The sequence below is a fragment of the Eucalyptus grandis genome, chromosome 8, assembly GCF_016545825.1.
Source record: "Eucalyptus grandis isolate ANBG69807.140 chromosome 8, ASM1654582v1, whole genome shotgun sequence".
Taxonomy (NCBI): domain Eukaryota; kingdom Viridiplantae; phylum Streptophyta; class Magnoliopsida; order Myrtales; family Myrtaceae; genus Eucalyptus; species Eucalyptus grandis.
This window is the reverse complement of record NC_052619.1, coordinates 19,665,107-19,685,090: the sequence shown is the minus strand read 5'-3', so window position 1 is coordinate 19,685,090 and position 19,984 is coordinate 19,665,107. Positions and strand designations below refer to the sequence as shown.

Here is a 19,984-nt window from a genome sequence, read left to right as displayed (position 1 = left end):
AAACAAACGCACTCTCGTGCTTTAAACCATGTACTTGCAAATAAAAAAAATTGGCGTGGATTACTCCTCTGCAATATTAAGAGCATCTCTAGAGTGGGATTACCTTTTGTTCTTGATCGTGTGCGTTGGTAATAGGAACAAAGTTCATTCTGTACCAAATTCAGAGGACCTCGGGAGTCGGGTTCCTCCCAGTTCTTGTCCGTGTGCATCGGCAATTACAATTGTTAGGAGCGGATCCCTTCTTTCCAAATTTAGAGTATCTCGAGAGTCGATTCCTTCCCATTCTTGATGGTATGCATTAACATTGTGATCGTGTCCTTCTATACAAATTATGAGCATCTTGAGGGTGCATCTGATAATAATTCTGTTCTCGGGAACAAATTCTAACCAGAAATGATTATTTTTTATTTTGTTCCCGGGAATTGATTATGAGTAAAAGAACACGTTTGGTAACCATCCAAAATTTCTGATTATGTAATAGAATTGCGCTTGGTATTGTGCTTATGATTATGTTCAAAATCAATTTCTTTTAATTTTTAAATAATTTTTCTCATATTTTTCTTCTTCTTCTTGTGGTTGGTCGCCGGTCCTGGGACCAACTAAACGAGGGTTGGCGATCTCACTGGAACGTTGTCCCTCGGCGAGGCCGACCTTGTCGGCCAAGCCTCGTCGGCGGTTGGGCGAGGCTCGGCTCGCCTCACTTAGGTGGCCCAGCGAGGCTCACCTAGCCACCGGTGGGGCTAGGTGTCGCAAGGCTTGCCCAACCTCGCAAGCTCGCCGGACCGGTGGCGGGCGGTGGCGGCGGCGACGGCGGGTGGGGGTGAATAGTGATCGTGAGATAGCCAAAGGGAAGGAGAAGAATATTTAGTTTTTTATTCTTAAATTTGTTCTCAAAACAAGAATCAACTCGGGCTGTTTGGCAACGTGCCAAACAAAGGTGCGGTTCCGATTTTGTTCCTCGGTTTGGGACGAGAATCGCGTTTGGTAAATTTTTTTTTTCCCGAGAACAAATTTGTTCCCCGGAACGATTTTGGACAAGCTTTGAGAATAAAAAAATTTGATTCTACGTCCGAGAATCGAAAAAGAATCAAAATGTGAAACCCTTGGTTGCCATCCGCCATCGCCCGCCGCCGTCCGCCACCACCCGCCACCACCCGCCGCCGCCCGCCGCCGATCGCCGTCGGTCGCCGGAGGCTCGCCCGAGCCGGGCGAGGTTCGCGAGCTCACTGGGAGGCAAGCCCGACCCACCGCGAGGCTCGGCCTCGCTGAATCGGGCGAGGTCGAGCCTCGCCGGTGGCTGGGCGAGCCTTGCCCGTGCCGGTGAGGCTCGCTGGCCACCTAGGCAAGGCTTGGCCTCGCCCGGATCTGGCTCGGCCGAGCCTCGGCGGCCGGGCGAGCCTCGCCACGCCGCCGGCGAGGCTCGGCCGACGGCGGCCGACCTCGCCGGTCGGCGGCGACGCTCCTGAGCGTCGCCGGCCTCGTCTGGCGATCGCCGGTCCCGGCGACCGGCCAAATGAAGAAGAAGAAGAAGAATAGAAAAAAAGGGAAAAAAAGAAAAAAAAAAAAAAAAAAAAAAGAAAAAGAGGAAAAAGAAAAGAAAAAGTAAAAAGTAAATAAATTATTTAAAATTTATTTAAAAATCAAAAGAAATTAATTTGGAACATAATCAATTAATACGGTACCAAACGCAATTCTATTCCGAATCAAAATTTTAAACAAGTTACCAACGCGCTTTTTTACTCGGGTTAGTTAGAACGTAATAAAAATAATCATTTCTAGTCGAATCGCCTCCTAGAATGTAATCGTTCTTGAAACGCGCCCTTCTTCTTTTTTTGTATTCTTGATTCAACTTCCAATTTGTTCTCAAGAATAAAAATTTTACCAAACACGATTATCGGTTCAAATTGATTCTCGAAAACAAAAATTAGAATTTGACCCTATTTAGATGGTTATCAAAGAGTCAGATTCTCTCCTATCATTGTTTGCGCGGGTCAACAATTAGAATGAGCGGACCTACTTATCAAAATTTACAACCTTTTGGGTTTTGCACAGTGGATGTCGACTTGATTTAGTCTGTATGACCATGTGTCAGCCTCGAGTGCTTTTATTACTCTGCTGACTGCACAGTGATAGGTCAACTTTAAACATGAGGTACTCCCTAAAAAAAAAACTGTCAACGGACAGTCATTTAATTGTTTCTACATTCTAGAAGGGTCAGCAATCAATTCGACCAAACTAAACATCCTAGAAGCGCCCAAAAAAAGCAACGTCCAGATCTATGTCCCACGGTCCAGGAGGGATAGACCCAACGCAGGGATAGCAGCGTCTCGAGCACCCACGACATCCTGGAAGAACCTAGCGCCTTGTCCCGTTACTCCATCGACCTTTCTTTTTCCAAGGGGAACATCCTCGAACAAAGGAGAACATCGGATTGCTGCAAAGCAACGCTTTCCCGCATCACGACAGAATACGATGCTTCCTTGCTGGATTTAATTCTACCTCCACGCACGCGTGCCGCGATAGGTGGGAAAAAAAAGGAAAACCCCAGGATATAGTCGAAGCAACATACTTGTAAACTGAAACCGTCAAGTAAAAAAACTGAAGCTTACCCGTTTGAGTTACATCGATTGCCTCCAAATTTTGCTGGATCTCAATAACTTAATTGGTCTGTAGCCTTTGCTCAGGGTGTTTCATAGATTTCAAGATAGCCAAATTTTCAGACCGAAACTTTGAATTAATAAAAAGAAAAAAAGAAAGAAAGGAGCCATTAAGATATTTATTTAAATAACGGTATAATAGAAAGATACGGACTTACATTTACCTTTGGAAGGTGAGAGGTTTATGGATTTACATGACTGCTTTCTTGATAATTCCGTATTCCTCAGGTGTTTATTAGAAGGAGAGACGCATTATTATACTATGAATTCAGTATAATGCATGGACTTTTTTTGTGAAATTTTATAATAAAGTTACGAGGTTAGAATCCTCTCATCATTTGCTTAGTCATATGGAGAAGCTATACATAAAAAATCGAGGACATCCTCATGTTATATTTGATAACTCAACCAAACAATACATATAAAGTAGAACGTCCATCATTAATCAAATAAAGCCAAACTTTCATGTCATTAAAAAGAGATTAGTTTTAGTAAAGAAATCCTTAGTGACACAGAGCAATTCCACCAATGCTTTCTAAACGACTGATAGGACATCGCCACGTGTCGAAGTGCCAGACCCGACACCCGTACTTCAAGAGGCTCCACCGTCGTTCTTGTTCTCACTCTTGCCCGTGAAGTGGCTCGACCCATCAAGAACCTTCTCTCTTTTGCACGTTATTAAACCCCTCACTCCATTCCTTGCCAAGCCAAGAAGCCAAGCAACAAGCTGCCACAAAGCTTTCCTTCGATCCGAACGCACCCAGCTGAGGAAGAAGAGCGGAGGAAGAGCAGAAGATGTGGACGCAGCCTTACAGGAAGAGCGACCCTGAGGCCGGGGACAGGCCGCTGTACCCGGCCATGCTGGAGAGCCCGCAGCTCCGGTGGGCCTTCATCCGCAAGGTCTACTCCATCGTGGCCTTCCAGCTACTCGCCACGATCGCCGTCGGCGCCGTCGTCGTCTACGTCCACCCCATCGCCCACTTCTTCACCTCCACCCCGGGCGGCCTCGCCCTCTACATCGTCCTCATCATTGTGCCCTTCATCGGTGCGTCCGGCTCCGTGTTCTTGAATGGTGTTCCGGCTTTTGATGGTTTTTTCTTGCTACTTGTTTCGAATGATGGAACACTTTCCCTTTTCACTTCATTCGTATGTTACAGTTCACTCATGTTGATTTTTTTTTTTCTCCTTTTTTTAAATTCAAAACTCCTAGACAGATTTTCATGTCACTCGGATGGTGATAACCTATTGACATCCAGGTATAAAATTTATTAGAGATATGATGGAAAAGCAGAAGGTAAATGTTGCTTATTTTCAACGTAAACAAACGCGCGGCTTCTTTTCTTCTCTGGGATTGGGGTGATGCTAGAGATGTTAAACTTAACATGTGGAGATAGACTTTGTTGTGAATGATGTGACAGTGCTAGAATTGATGTTGACGTGATCACGGTACATCTTTTTTCGCATATAGAGCATGAGAATGATGGTTTTAAGATTTGATGCAGTTATCTGTCCATTGTACTACTACCATCAGCGGCATCCTGTGAACTACCTGCTGCTCGGGATATTCACCATCTCGCTCGCGTTTGTGGTTGGACTGACTTGTGCATTCACGAGTGGTGAGTACAAATCTTGAAGTGGCTTGCTGTTGGTTGCTTCTATCACTTTCTGGTGTGATCTTGATGCTTTATGCTTTTCAAGAGATGGTAGATGCATATTGGAAGATGAATGAGGAAAAAGTGTCGACAGAATTATAGTAAAAGACTTATCTTGATGAAGAGACGGTTTTGATATACATTTGGGAAGTTAGGCAACGCAAGGTCGAGCTTGTCTCTTTGAGGCTTTGGTAGGTCATAATTTCACTTTACATGTTCCAATGGATAAAAGAATAGAAATTCTTGTTCTGGAATGAAGTTATGATTTCAATGGTAATGGGAAGTAAATCCAGTTGAAATATAGTAAAATTAGTGTCTTCGATTGCTAACTAGAATCATTTTTCATGATCACTGCTGAGGATCTGGCATCTTGTCATGTATGCATTTCGGACCTGTTTCTGGAATAAATTTGATGCGTGATGCTTCATTAGTGCATACCCAGAAATCAGACTGAAGATTTTTAATTGTGCCTGAACAGAATGACTAATATCCAAATTCTTTCCATAATGAGGGACTAGGTTGCGGCCTTGCAGTCTTACATGTGCTCCGCAACGCAAGTGATTCTCTACTTGCGTTGTAGGCAGCAAAAATGGTGCGACATTATTATGTGGATTGGGAATGTAAAAGTTGTCACTTTGGCGAGCAACTGGCTCTCCTTCAGATAATTTTCAGAAAATAAGCCATCAATCGGGAATTTTTGGCTTGATTCAGCTATCAGTTTAGTGGCTAATCAACTTCTTATTTATCTTTCTTCTATTTTCTTAGTTTAGGCATGAAATGCAAAGCTTTCAATCAGTTTCAGGGTTGCCCTGTTGCTTATACATGTATGTGCTTGAGTACATGATGATTGAAGCAGCATCAAATGATTGAGTTGCACGGTAACTTCACCTGTTTAAATGAACGAAGCCTCTTTGTTTTTGTGTCACGTTTACTTGGGTTGGCTCCAGACTCGCAGATTACAGTCGATATATATTGCAGATGATCAATCCGCTGTCTTGTTCGGCTCTGGCTTGCTTGATGTTTTAAGCTATTCTTGGTTAATTTTACGGGATTGAGGATCTTTTAACTCAATGTCGTGTACGTAGTTATTGCCAATGGAAGTTTAATTCTTTTTTCCCAAATGCGGGTGCAGGGAAAATCATCCTCGAATCTGTTATCTTGACGACCGCTGTGGTAATCAGTCTTACCCTCTACACTTTCTGGGCTGCGAGGAGAGGCCATGACTTCAACTTCCTAGGGCCCTTCTTGTTCGGTGCTATCTTCGCGCTTATGATCTTTGCTTTTATACAGGTATGGCTTTTGCTTTTATACAGCTATGACTAGAAAATTGCATTTCGTTGATTTGGATCACCTTGTAATCTGTTGTTGAAACATGAAGAGAGGGAGGGGACAGACATGGGATGATGATTTGTCAGTGCTATTTTAATCACAGTATTTTTGTCTCATGTTGGCATGTTGGTATGGTCAGCTTATTTTTGGTTTCATCTTTTCTTAATAATTCCAGAGGCGCTATACCAAGTGTTCTTACCAGATGCAAATTTAAAGTTTTTCGCAAACGTTTTGCACTCTCTTATCCTCTGTGTATCCTATATGTGCTGCTTTACATATGTCGTCATGTTATACATCTCACCGTCATTGATGGCATTGATGCTTTTGCCATATTGGATGCAGTTACTGTTCCCTCTTGGTAGGATCTCGCTCATGGTGTATGGATGTTTGGCGTCGATCATATTCTGTGGGTACATCATATACGACACGGACAACCTGATCAAGCGCTACTCCTACGATGAATACATATGGGCCTCTGTGTCGCTGTATTTGGATGTGATCAATCTCTTCCTGTCCTTGCTCACGATCTTCCGTGCTGTGGAGAGCTGATGGGTCTTCTTCTTACTGCTTGAAAGCTTAAATTCCTCTGTTTTTGACCCAGAAAACATCAAATCGACATTGGCACATATTGTTTGTCAAATATGATCCGTAGCAACTATGTGAACCAATGGATCGATTTGTTGATAGTGTACATTTTTCTTCTGTTGTACTTTTGTTTCCTTAGTGACCAATCTGTATTTGTATAAACATCATCTGTGATCTTTTATTGGTGCTATATGGAAAATCCTTTCGATTAAACACTAAATGTCTCATTTCTCTTGTAAAAGATGGCCTTAAAACATGAAACTTCATTACTCTGTTCGAACTCAGAACGAATCAAGCCCAAAACATGATCTTTGGTTCCCTCCTTGTCCTTGTTTTTTACAATTGAACTCTAAAAAGGGCTATTCTTGTAGAGCCTCTCTCGTTGGAGAAGCAAGCTGCCCTTAAGCGAGACCAAGTTTAGGCAACCCGGGCCTTCATGAGTTTCTGGGCTTTGTCTTTCAGACCTTTCATTGCTCGATGCAGACATTGTGTTGCCACACACGGCTTGGTTTGGGTCTGTTCTTGTTTTCAGAGATGCAGGTTGTTTGGCATGTTTGCCGTCTTCGCATTTGGCATTCAAACATCTTTTCTTTTCGTTTAGCATGCTGGAAAATTGATTTATGCCCGTGCCATTCAGAGTCATGGCAGTTCCGAGTGTATCACGTCGAATCGCCTGAGTTTGCTCCTGGTACCGTGCGTTTGCTGAACTTCAATTGTTGTATAGTCAGCCTTACTCGATTGCTTGCATAGTTTGTCAGTTTGGGCAAGAATTTATCACAATAGGGACGAGGAACATCGCATGCAAGTTGCTGTGGGATTCTTGACAAAGAGATGTGTCCATGCAGGGCGCCCCGAAAGCAAAGGGCCAGTGCCTTTGTGAACCTTACAAAATGCATAAGAGGGGACCTATTGGCAAAGAAAGGGAGATAACGAGGATCTAAGATAGTCAATGAAGACGGCATTCACTTTTCTTAAGCTGGAGGCAATCGGTGATCTCTGTTTCAATCCTCTGATACTCTTGTTCTTAGTTGCTGAGGTATTGCTATGTAGTATGTCAAGTTAGTTACATGCAACCCTAGATTCTGCAAAATGAGAAACTAGAAGTTCTAAAAACAAAAAGGAGCATAAAAGAAAAGTGGAATTCTAGATGATGCCTTTATGTTGAGGGCATGGATGGGTCATCCTGCCTCTTGTCCCTGGTCTTTTGCAGAGGCAGAGATTCTCCTCAAGCGATGGCCCTGCTTGCTTTGCACAGGTTCAGACCCATGGTCGGGGCTTGCTGCTCTAGATTTCAACTTTGCTGTGTCCCTTCCAATTGCCATCTCTCCCATAGCATCGACTGCTGGCAATCTTTGATCGGGAATTCTGGTCACGAGTTTGTCCCATGACAATGATCAAGCCACGATAGTCGGCCCACACTGAACTGCACGTTTTGATCAAGATAACTTGAAGAGAAACAAATGCATTACTGACAAGAATCTTCCACCAGATTTTGCCAACCATGCTTGCCAACATTCATTGACAGAGCTCTCGTCTTGAAAATTGCAAAGTGCAGACTGTTGGTAAAATATGCTTCGAATTGGGTTGAATAATGAAGTTGGATCTTTAGACTTCAGGCTTTCCACTTTATTTAAGAATTTGCCCCAAGAATGGTCGAGCAAATTTCCTCCAGACAACAAAGTCTCAAATGAGGAATACTAGATAGAATTCTAGATTTCTTCATGGAAACAATCGAAAAATAATGGCTGTAGTTTCTCTCGAAAGAAAATGAAAAATGGAAGAAGTTCTATGTTTGATTTCAAAACAAACGTATTTATCTTTTTCTTTCGAATAAATGCAACTCTTCAAAAGATTGCAAAAGAACAAAGACAATCTTTCGGGAAGGTTGTAAAATGAACAAGTATGTTTCAAAGGTTACGTTGAAAAAACATAAGAAATTCAGAATTAAATAAATAAAAAATAACAATTGTAATTTTTCGTGAACAGTCGCACTATTTCAACAAGACTTTATAATTGATTTTTATTTAAATAAATCCGAATTTTCAATAAATAAAAATAATGATCATTGGTTAGTGCCAAATCTCGGCCACGTGCGCACTCATATCTTTTCGATGTGGGACAAGGCACCTCTTCATTTGTTTTATAAACAAATTACCAACAATCCCGACTTTTGTTTATAAAACAAAAACAAAAAATAAAACGTTAGAAATATACAGCCAAAATTTCCGTGAGATTAATATACATACATAAAGGTCTCTTTCGAGTTAAACCTTTTTACTTAGTGCAAGCATCTCAAAACTACATCAAAGTGACAAGTAACTCGGCTTTAAACTTGTACTTTTATATAATAGAACCGGACATACCACACATACAGTAACCTCTTGTTTCAGCGAGAAGTTATATATTACTTCGCACTATTATGGCCTTGTGCTTGATCCTGTTTCATGAGCTCTCTAGAAAGTAACCCTAACTTTCGTAAGAAGCGGCACCACTTCTAAGCTCGTATAGGTGAAGTATCTACCACGTGTTTCTGTTACTATCAACACATTACAAGTTTGTATTATACTTCATTAATAATTCAATTCAACCTACAAAACGTAACAGACGATACTGACTTCTCATATCAGGGCTACGTTAGTATCAAACAATCACATTCAATAACTTGTTTTTACCCATTAAACCTTGTAACTAGTGATGTTCTAGAAAAATGTCGGGTTACCATTATTGGTGATTTCAATTAAAGGGTTTCAGCCCTGTTTCTTATGAGGTCATTATTACTATATGTCTTGGTAAAGCCTTCGTCAAAGGATCGGGAAGATTATTACTTGACCTCATGTAAACAATTGTTATGGTACCATCTTTAATCAATTATCTCATATACTCATGTCTTAAACTAATATGTCTAAGACTTACCATTATAGGTGCTATTATAGGCTCTTGCCAAAGTAGCCTAACTATCACGGTGGATAGAAATATGAGGCATAGGACTAGGCCACAATTTGATATTCAATAACAAATTCACAGTACATTCAGCCTCTTTCCCAGATTCTGCTAAAGCAACAATTCAAATTTCATAGTTGAGTGAATTATGCACATTTGTTTCTTGCTCACCCAAAAAACCACACATTCACGAAATGTGAAAATTAATCCATTAGTGGATTGTTTATCTCTCACACTTGTAATCCAACTAGCATTGGTATATTTTTCTAATATAATTTCTATATTGGATTACTAGTATTTACTTTGCATATACAAAAGTAATATCAAGTCTTATAATGTATCGCATACATTAAATACCCATTTTTAAAACTCTCCACGAAGAATCAAATGGAGTACTTATATATTTGAAAACAAGATGTTTAAATTTATGCAACATCTTCTCCGTGTAATCACTTTAGCTCAAAGAATAACCCCCACTATTTTTTAATTTTAATACTTAAGATAGTATCTGCTTCTCCTAAATATTTCATTTTGAAAATGAAAGCTAGATACTTCGTAGTCTCAATGACTTCAAGTCCCCTTCGGATACCCCCACCATAAGTGTAACAACCTCATCTCTTGTTTGTCCCACATCGCCTCCGGCCATCTTGGTTAGCCACTAAGGCTTGGGTCCCTCTAACGCCGAAACCCTTAAAGCCTGCCGGAAGAGACGTAGCGGGTCGCGCCCTCGCCCGGCCGGACAATATTACACCCAGGCCGCCGGCGAGGACCACAACTTCGACACCGTGGGGCCATCTGGGCGAGGCCAAGAGGTGGAGAGTGTAACGAGGGCTCTTGTTTGTCCCACAGCCCTCTTGGTTAGCCTTGCCTCTAACCCGTGTAACGCGTTTAAAGCCGGCGGTTCATCCGCGTCGGGCGGGTGACCCAAAGCGGACAATATTACACAGTGGGGCCCGGGATGTTACAATAAGAATATTTCATGAGGCATCCAATCAAAACTATGCATTGTCAAATTTCATGCTCAATGAAATACATACATCAAAATAGAAAACCAATGCAATTCTACTCTCTTGGCTCATTTATGCTATTCCTTAGAATCAAATCTATGAGGGGCAAGGACAACAAATAGAACACATTAGAACCAAACAAGGGACACCCAAAAAACCCATTAAGTATCTCCAGATTGCCTCCATAAATAGAGCACTACATATCATCCTATGCATGTAAGAACATTCTCTAAAAATTCAGTAAATGCGAGCGAATCGAGTATCGAGGTATCAAAAGTGCATAAACTGGAATTGAGAGAGGCGAAAAGAAGATACCAACAATTCTAGGAATGGAATCAACAACACCGAATAATCCGAATCTTCTAAAAGGTATAATCAGAGCCATACCTCATTTCTTCATCAAATTGCACGCAAGGGCAAAACCATAAATTTAACATTATTATGCTTGAAACCATAAGATAATATGATTGAATTGAATTTTGATGCCACTGCTTATGTGCTCACATAAGCCCATAATAACATAAACATTCGTGCACATATTAATCTAGGACATCAAGCAATCAAGCCGATTCCAATTAATCTTGTGCTTGAATGCATGGCTCAAAAATACTAAAGCATGAAACGAATCAAGGCCAAAAGTCTAGCTCAATCACACAATACCAAAATTCTACATTTTAAAGTTTTGATCTTTTCTTTCTCGATAAAGATTAGAAACTATTATATGCATAAATAAAAATCCCATGGTGCAAATGATAGATCAGAGACAGACCCTTCAATTTACTTTGACCAATTGATTTATCCCTTGTACATACATAAATTTCATCCACAACAAAGATCCTATTATAGAGAAGCAAGAACATCAATATGTGCAGACAAATGTCTCATTAAAAGAAACATACCCAAGATGTCACCACTGGCTAATCATGCATGAAACACTCATTAACTTCAATTTGATTAGAAACAAGAACCTGCATTTGAGGAAGCTTTGATGGCCATTTTCTTGCTTGCCTCACAGCCAATCCGAATTTTATTTAATAGGCCACATCAAACTCGACGATATGAATGGGATTAGCAACATTCGACAACGATGAGCAACACAGTCCAACTCAACTTGTCAAAGGTCCAACTCAAGACCAATGAAATAATAAATGGAATGAAGCAAATAATCGAGAATATTATCACAGCTGATATGATCATTTTCTTCCCAAATTTCAATGAAATCACATACCTTGCTGATTGTGCACGCAAGAGCGCTATTGGCAACTTTGATGCTGATGATGATTACATTGGTAGCGTCGAAGCCATTCTCCGGCGAGCAATTGCCATTCGCAATATCACACGTTGACTCGTCACGGGTAGTGACGTAATCTTGTGCTCCATCGGAACCTTCGCTCTCACGTCGCCATTCCTCCTAGACAGGACGTAGAGAGGACGAGGCCCACCAAAGTTGCGAGGAAAGTCCCCAGAATGTACTGATAGATCACCACCATCTCCATTTCCTTCTCTTTCTCCTTCGAATGAATCAACCAATGAGACCATAGAGACAGAGACAACAGAATGGAGATCTCGCGCTCTCCTCATCTCATCGTGTCTCAGGAAATGCCGATGTACGCAGCGAAAGAGCGAATTGCAGTTTCGAAATCACCCTTCGTGGCCAGAAATTCAAGACCCAGGATTGACGTTTCATACGGGACACTTAAAGATGGATCACGTAAATTGATGAAATTGGGGACAGCAGAATGGCAAGGTCTCCATCCCTCCTTGGAGAACCAACGTGTCAACGCCATATGTCAAATCCGCCAGAAACCACTGCAACACTCCCTTTTGCCACTTTGGCCTCTTTCTTCTACCGTCGTCTTCTGCTGCCCACTCCAAAAAACCCTCTCTCATTCATGGTCCTCAACGGCACATTCTCTTTAGGAGTTCGACCCTCTTGTGGACGCCGCTGCTTCACCAACGTCGTCATGCTTTAAAGACAAGGATGGCGGAGTCTTGAATTACGACGCTAATTTCCTGGAGCAAAAGGTAATGAACGAGGCTCTTGCTTACTATGCAAAATCCATCGTGGACATATCACACGAGACGGCATCTCATCTCATAAAAACGACATCAAGGATGCCGAGACTCCGATCCATGAGATTGAGTGCAAGTTACAAAGGCTTCTGTTGACTATCGGAGTTACGGCCAACAGAAAGGTCTCAATTGAGATCCAATCGCTTCAGGCTCTCAGCCATGAAGCAGTGCAGAACAGAACACTCGGTGCTTCTTTGAAACTATGGCCAACGGCGATGATGATTGTTGGCGTCAACTAGAAGCCATTGAGGAACAGACCTGTTGACAAGTGAAAGAACCTGTCCATTTGCATGCGTCTGGTGCTCGCATCGTGCAATGGCGAACCTGGCTTCTTGCATCTTTATCCACGGCCACACGTTGCCTCGAGATTTACTAATCGGCATTGGCAAGGGACTCGATTTCAACTGCTTCCTCAAGACAGCGTTCCACGACATGTACGACATATATGGACACTTGGCTGCTTGGCTAGATGCTGAATAAGGATGTGGCCTCCTAGAACTCCAAGATCCTTCATTTTCACGTACTCTTAATCTCTTGGACGCCCACGGGCGTGGTAGGGAGCCTTCGTACGTGGCGAGAGGGGAAACATTCGCCATCTTCTTCTTCTTCTTAGTCTTCTCCTCATAAATTGAATCGAACTCTTAATTTATGACAGAACCAAAATGGACATAAAAAAAAAAAAAAAAAAAAACGAGAGAAAATTCAAGAGAAAGAGAGAGCCTCCCCTGCCACCATGAGTGGGATGAATGCCATAATGACTAGAGAAATTTGTTCATGGAACGAAGAAGAGGGCTCCATTTGCGTTTTACACATCCTTTGCTTAACCCACCATCAACCGCATCCTTAACTTATTATTGCACAAATAAATCCTTAAAATTGTTGGTAAAATATGCTTCGAATTGGGTTGAATAATGAAGTTGGATCTTTAGAGTATTCAAGTTGGACTTTGAGGCGTGATATCACTTTCTTTAAGGATTTATTTGCCCCCACTACGTTGCTAATGGTCGCCGGCAAATTTCCTCCAGGATACAACAAAGTCTCAAATGAGAATACTAGATAGCAATTCTAGTATTTCTTCAGGGTCTCTCTAAGAAACAATCGAAAAATAATGGCTGTAGTTTCTCTCGAAAAAAAATGAAAAATGGAAGAAGTTCTATGTTTGATTTCAAAACAAACGTATTTATCTTTTTCTTTCGAATAAATGCAACTCTTCAAAAGATTGCAAAAGAACAAAGACAACCTTTCGGGAAGGTTGTAAAATGAACAAATATTTCAAAGGTTACGTTGAAAAACATAAGAAATTCAAAAAATAAATAAAAAATAACAATTGTAATTTTTTCGTGAAAGTCGTACTATTTCAACAAGACTTTATAATTGATTTTTTATTTAAATAAATCCGAATTTTCAATAAATAAAAATAATGATCGTTGGTTAGTGTCAAATCTCGTCCACGTGCGCACTCACATCTTTTCGATGTGGGACAAGGCACCTCTTCATTTATTTTATAAACAAATTACCAACACAGACTTCAAGCTTTCTGTGAATGCAAGAATCGATAAGTCTAGACATCCAGGAAAGAAGATTATGGATGATCAAAATAGTTATAAAGTCAGCCCAAGGCAATAATCTTTGACCGATTCATTTGCTCTCAATGAAGTACGTCTGGAAGCAAGGAAACGAAAGGACATAGCCGGATATGCTCTGCAAAGAGCTTTCCATCGATGTCTGAGTTCGCCTCTGTCACGGGTTTAGATCAGAAGATATCACAACTTTCCACCGTGGCTTTCCATTGCTGTCGTCATCAAGAGGAAAACTCGTAATTTAGGTGGACTGGCTTATATCTGAACGATTGCATCCTCACAATGGTGTGAGCTTTACAGATCATATGGATCAACTGAACTTTCAGTTTCTTATCCTCAGTCGATTCTCTATTACATATTGGAGTTAAAGATAGGCATATGATGTATCTTGCATTGTTCTCTAAAAGGAATTGATCTTTTTTCGAACATCCCAGGAAGAAACTCTGTCAAAGCATGAATACTTTGGGGCGGTAAACATCCAAACGAAGAAATTCTATCATTTCCAAGGACTTTTTGATTTTCATATTACGCACAATCAATATATCAAAAAGAAAAATATTACTTTATTGAGTGCAATTAATAAGTGTCTCGAGAACACTCGTTAATAAAATCTTATCAAAACTATATTTTTCAATTTTGGTGAATACCGGTCGCTCCAAAATCAGAAACAAGAAAATCACACCCTACAAAGTAGAAAATGAATGAGAAAATTGTAATGGAAAAATTATCCATCCTCCATCACCTCTCTCAAATTATCCACGGCCAAATCACCTCTTTCTATAGCCATACTCTCACATTTCAATCCAACCCCAAGTTTCTTGCTACTTTCTTTCCTTTTCTTCTCTAGATACAAACAAACAAGTTAGAGAAAAGCTAACCAAAGAAGAGAGGATCATCTCCTAGAAGAGAGAGAGAGAGAGAGAATCCCCATCATACAATGTGCTTTGTTTTCTAGCTGTCGTTGAAGGGCGTGATATCCTCATAGGGTCACCCCACTTGGGATTTGAAGTTTACATCAGAAGAGCGATCGCGACCATACCGGCATCTAGAGTCCTTCGCCCATCACACCTTTTTCATCCCATAAATACAAAAGAGACAATGTCCAATCTTAAGAGGAGTCAACGTAGGTTGACCTTGAAGATGCAACCGCCGTTAATGGAAGTTGAAGGGGCATGATGGGTCTTGTGGTACCCCAGTTTCTCATCTTTCAACAGCGTTCGCAAGCACATTTGATCGGGTGGTATGGGTCGAGATATGTGGCATCGATGACTCGATTCAAGATCATCATGGCCCATGTCAACTTCGACGAGGCCATCCATGGCATCAACGACCTCGAGATCTCAACTCCATGGACGACCTCATGTCGAGGTGTTGCAGGCATGTGGATCCTTCCTTAGTGGCGCTCCAAGACATGATCTTTGGTCCCTCCTTGTCCTTATTATTTATTATCGAACTCTGAAAGGGCTATTCTTGTAGAGCCTTTCGCTTGTTGGAGAAGCAAGCTGCTCCTAGGCAAGACCAAGGTTAGGAAGCGGGGGCCTTCATGAGTTTATGGGCTTCGTCTTTCGGACCTTCCATTGCTCGATGCAGACATTGAGCCTGTTTTCAGAGATGCGGGTTGTTTGGCAAGTTTACAATTTGAAAGATCTTATCTTTTTGCCCAATTGATTTATGCCCGTGCCATTCAGTGTCATCGCTGTTCAGGTGTATCACGCGACTCGCCTGAGTTTGTTCCTAGTACTGTGTTTGCTGAATTTCATTTGTTGTATCGTCAGCCTTGCTCAACTGCGTGCATAACATTTCTGTTTGGGCAAGAATTGATGATGACTGGGACGCGCATGTGAGTCGCTGTGGGATTCTCGACAAAGAGATGTGGCCACACACGGCGCCCACAAGGGCAAAGGGCCGGTGTGCCTTTGTGAACCTTATAATATGCAAAAGGGGGACCTATTGGCAAAGAAAGGGAGAGAACGAGGATCCAAGATAGTCGATGAAGCGATATTCAGAAACTTCAAAAGGAGACGGCATTCGCTTTTCTTAAGCCAAAGGCGACCAGCGATCTCTGTTTTGATCCTCTGATGTTCTTGTTCTTACTTGCGAAGCCAGCTATGCAGTATGTCAAGTTAATTTTCATACAACCCTGGATTCTGCACGATGAGGAACTAAAAGTAGTCCTAAAAACAAGAAGGAGAATCAAAGAAAAGTGAAGTTGTAGATGATAGCTTTATGTTGGGGGCGTGAATGGGTCATCCTACTTCTCGTCCTTTGTCTTGCGCAGAGGATTGAGAGATTTCTCCCCAAGAGATGGCCATGCTTGCTTTGCACAGGTTCAGTCCACGGTCGCGACATGCCGGTCTAGATTTCGACTTTGCTGTGTCCCTTCCAATTGTCATCTCTCCTGTAGCATCGACTACCGGCAATCTCCAGTCGGGAATTCCTGTCACAAATTCATCGCATGACTATGATCATGCCCACATTAATCCAGCCACACTAAAAGGGAAGAACCCTGACCAAACATGCCTAGAACCACCTTAGGACTGAAAATTGCAAAGTGCACTTAAAGCCTGCTTTCCGTGAATGCAAGAATCAATTAATGTAGATATCGAGGAAAGAAGATTGTGGACAAGGCTATAAACTTTGACCAATGAAGAAGTGCGTCTAGAAGCAAGGAAAGGACGTAGCCAGATGTGCTTTGCAAAGAGCTTTCCGCTGATGTCGAGTTCGCTCCAGTCGCATGTCTAGATCAGAAGATATTGCAACTTTTCACCATGGTTTTTCACTGTCGTCGAGAGGAAAACTAGTAATTTAGTTGGATTGGCTTATATATGAACAATTGCATCCTCACATAGCTTTGAGCTCTACAAATCATGTAGATCAACTGGCCTTTCACTTTCTTATCCTCAGTCGATTCTCTATCATATGTTGGAGTTAAAGATAGGCATATGATATATCTTGCACTATTCTCTTAAACAACTTACTTTTTCGGGAATATCCTAAGAAGAAACTCTATCAAAGTATGAAATACTTTGAGGGCACTTAGGAACAAAGAAATTCTGTCATTTTTAAAGATTTCACAATTTTCGTGTCAAGCACAATCAATTTATAAAAAATAATATTACTTTATTAATCGTAATTAAAAAGTGCCTTGAAAACACTTGTTAATATGACAAAACTCACAACCACATCCTGATTTTAGCAAACATCGGTCCCACAATAAAATCAAAAGCAAGAAAATCACACCCTTCAAAGTAGAACAATTATCCAACATCCATCTCCTTTCTCATATTATCCACGTCCTGATCCCCTCTTTTCTAGAGCCATACTCTCACGTTTCAGTCCAACCCCGAATTTCTTGCTACTTTCTTTTCCTTTTTTTCTCTAGATACAAACAAACCAAAGTTAGAGAAAAGCCAACCAAAGAAGGATCATCTCCTATAGAAAAAGAGAGAAAGAGAGAGAGAGGAAAAGATGAATCTCCATCATACAATGTGCTTTGTTTTGTAGCTGTCGTTAAAGGGCGCAATATCCTCATAGGGTCACCGCACTTGGGATTTGAAGTTTACATCAGAAGAGCAATCGGGACCATATGGGCATCTAGAATTCTACGCCTATCATACCTTTTTCATCCTCATAAGTACCAAAGATACAATGTCTAAAGACATGAAGAGTCAGCGTAGGTTGACCCCGAAGATGCAACAGCCGATAATGCAAGCTGAAAGGGCGGGATGGGTCTTGTGTTTTCTCCTCGTGGTACCCTAGTTTCTAGAAACTTTCAACAGCGTTCTCAAGCACATCTGGTCCCGGGGTATGGGTTGAAATAGGGGAGAACCAAGAAATGGCCAGCAACATATCTGCAAAGGGCTCATGCCCCCACTAAGATAATTCATTTATTAGTCATAAAAATAGAAAATTGGTTAACGTTGATAAAGAGGATAGATTTATGAAAAAACAGTGTATAGGTATCAAGGCACAGCGTCAGAATAAATAGGTACAATGACGCCTAATCTAGAAAATTCTAGGAACATTCTAGGTATTAAGGCACATGTGTCAAATACGGGAAAAGTGTTAAAAAAAGTCATGAACTTTTTATATTTGTGCATATTTAATTCTAAACTTTTTTTTTTGGTGCTAATTTAGTTCTAAACTTTTTTTCTTGGTGCCAATTTAATCCTTTTTAACTAATTTTGGTCAAATTTTGTTAACTAGGCACCGACCAATTGATGTGGCATAATCGGCACCGACGTTGACAATTTTTAAAAATATTTTAATATTTTTGAATTTTTATTTTTATTTTTTTTTTTTTTTTTTTCTTCTCCTCCTCCTTCCTCCAACCGGTTTGTGGACCTTGGCGACTAGCCAGAGGCGACAGCCGGCGAGGGTCGAGCCTTGCCACCTAGCACAAGGCTGCCCTCGTGGCCCTCATCGCCGTCACCTCTAGTCGGTCGCCAAGGTCCAACAAGCGGCTAGAGGAAGGAGGAGGAGAAGGAAAAATATATATATATTAAAATATAATTTAAAATTTGTCCACGTCAGCACTGATCGTGCCACGTCAACCCGGTGGCGTTCAATAAGCAAAATCGGGCCCAAATTAGCCAAAAATGATTGAATTGACACAAAGTAAAAATGTTTAGATTAAATTGGTACCAAAAATATGTTTAAAACTAAATTAACATAAATGCAAAACTTTTAGGACTTTTTAACACTTTTTCCTAGTAAATACTAAAGTTGCAATGGCATTGACGACTCGATTTCAAGATCATCATGGCCCATGTCGACCTTGAGCTCGCAACTCCATAGATGAACCCATGTCGAGGTGTTATGGGCATGTGGATCCTTCCTTGGGGTAGCCTGCAGATCCTCCCTTAGTGGCAGTGGCGAGTGGCCTGGGGTCCACGGCGGTAGGCGGCAGCTTCGGGGCATTTGTGGTGGCTAAGTTAAGGATTAGCGTTAACATTTTGCGTGGTCGTTTTACCACCTTCCCATCTCTTTCTTCACTCACTTTTCGCTCGCATATTCCTATAGAGAGCATATCTTCTTGCTTTGGGACCATCACATCCCACATCCACCGCATGCGTGAGGCAACAAAAGGCCACAAATATTCTCATTCGTCCATCAATTATCGCGAAGGGCGACGGATATGTGATCAGTGCTCGATTCAACCACAGAAGAATGGGATCGACAGCTTGGGGACCCGACGTTCACATGCGATGTCCTTTCGCTAGCAACTCCGAGTCGCCGAAAGACCCATTAACGACAGGGGGTCCTGGGTCAATTATTCAGGTGCAAAGATTGGTGAGCTTTTAGCGAGGATTGGTCAAGGCAAGGATGTGCACTCCTCTGTAGCCACCGATGCTGTCAACGGAGTGCACCTTGAAGTGGGTGTTCCCTCAAATGCTCGAAGAATGTGGCATTCGTGAAGGTCAATCAATGATGCAGACATGGAAATCACGATTCCATAAGGAAATCTGTTGTGAGGAAGTGGCTCGTCCTTATCCTCTCAAGTCAATACAGTTTGGTTAAGCGTCATGAACTTGTTTTTACCGTTTTTAAAGGTGATTATCCATTTTGTAGTGCAATTAGTTGAGATGAATGGGGATATCTTGTCCTAAGAGTACCTAAAGATCTTACTAGGAAAAGGGTGAGAGAAGACTAGAACCACAGTTCGATGAAATAGGACAATCTGATTTCGGAAAATATACAGCTAACTTGAAAGTGAATTTTGATGAAAAATAGCATCATTTAGTCAGCTCTGGAGATATTCGAGCTCAAAACGAACCATTACAAGATTTTTTTTGTAGTGCGAAGGACCATCGTGAAGAGAGTACAATGTTGTGGTTACAGAATGGAGTGAACAGCTTGGAGCTGTCTCAATCATCTTTTGCCAGAAACATTGTCGACGGTCAATGCGTAATGCAAGCAACAGGAGGAGACACTAAAAGATGATGATGGAGGTGATAGAAAAATATCTTTCTCACAATCCACAGCTCAACGTAAGCATAATGCCCGATGATTTTTGGGTACTAGGAAGATGTTTCGTTTTGACTTTTAAGTATTGGTCTTTTTAACTTGAGACCCAAAAGATAGTTCCTAGTATTTGTTGCCAAATCATCCATGGAATGAGGATTGCAGGTTCTGTCCTCTTCCTGGAATGCGTGTGAATT

At 41.4% G+C, this 19,984-nt stretch overlaps 1 protein-coding gene across 1 annotated transcript; it reads left to right on the top strand.

The window, feature by feature from the left end:
* The first annotated feature begins 3,369 nt into the window (after positions 1 to 3,369).
* LOC104457092 (protein LIFEGUARD 2) lies at positions 3,370 to 6,438 on the top strand. Its single transcript, XM_010072034.3, has 4 exons — positions 3,370 to 3,702; positions 4,160 to 4,273; positions 5,442 to 5,599; positions 5,981 to 6,438. The coding sequence occupies exons 1-4, from the start codon at positions 3,453 to 3,455 to the stop codon at positions 6,185 to 6,187; spliced, it is 729 nt and encodes a 242-aa protein (XP_010070336.2). The 5' UTR covers positions 3,370 to 3,452; the 3' UTR covers positions 6,188 to 6,438.
* The last annotated feature ends 13,546 nt before the right edge of the window (positions 6,439 to 19,984 follow it).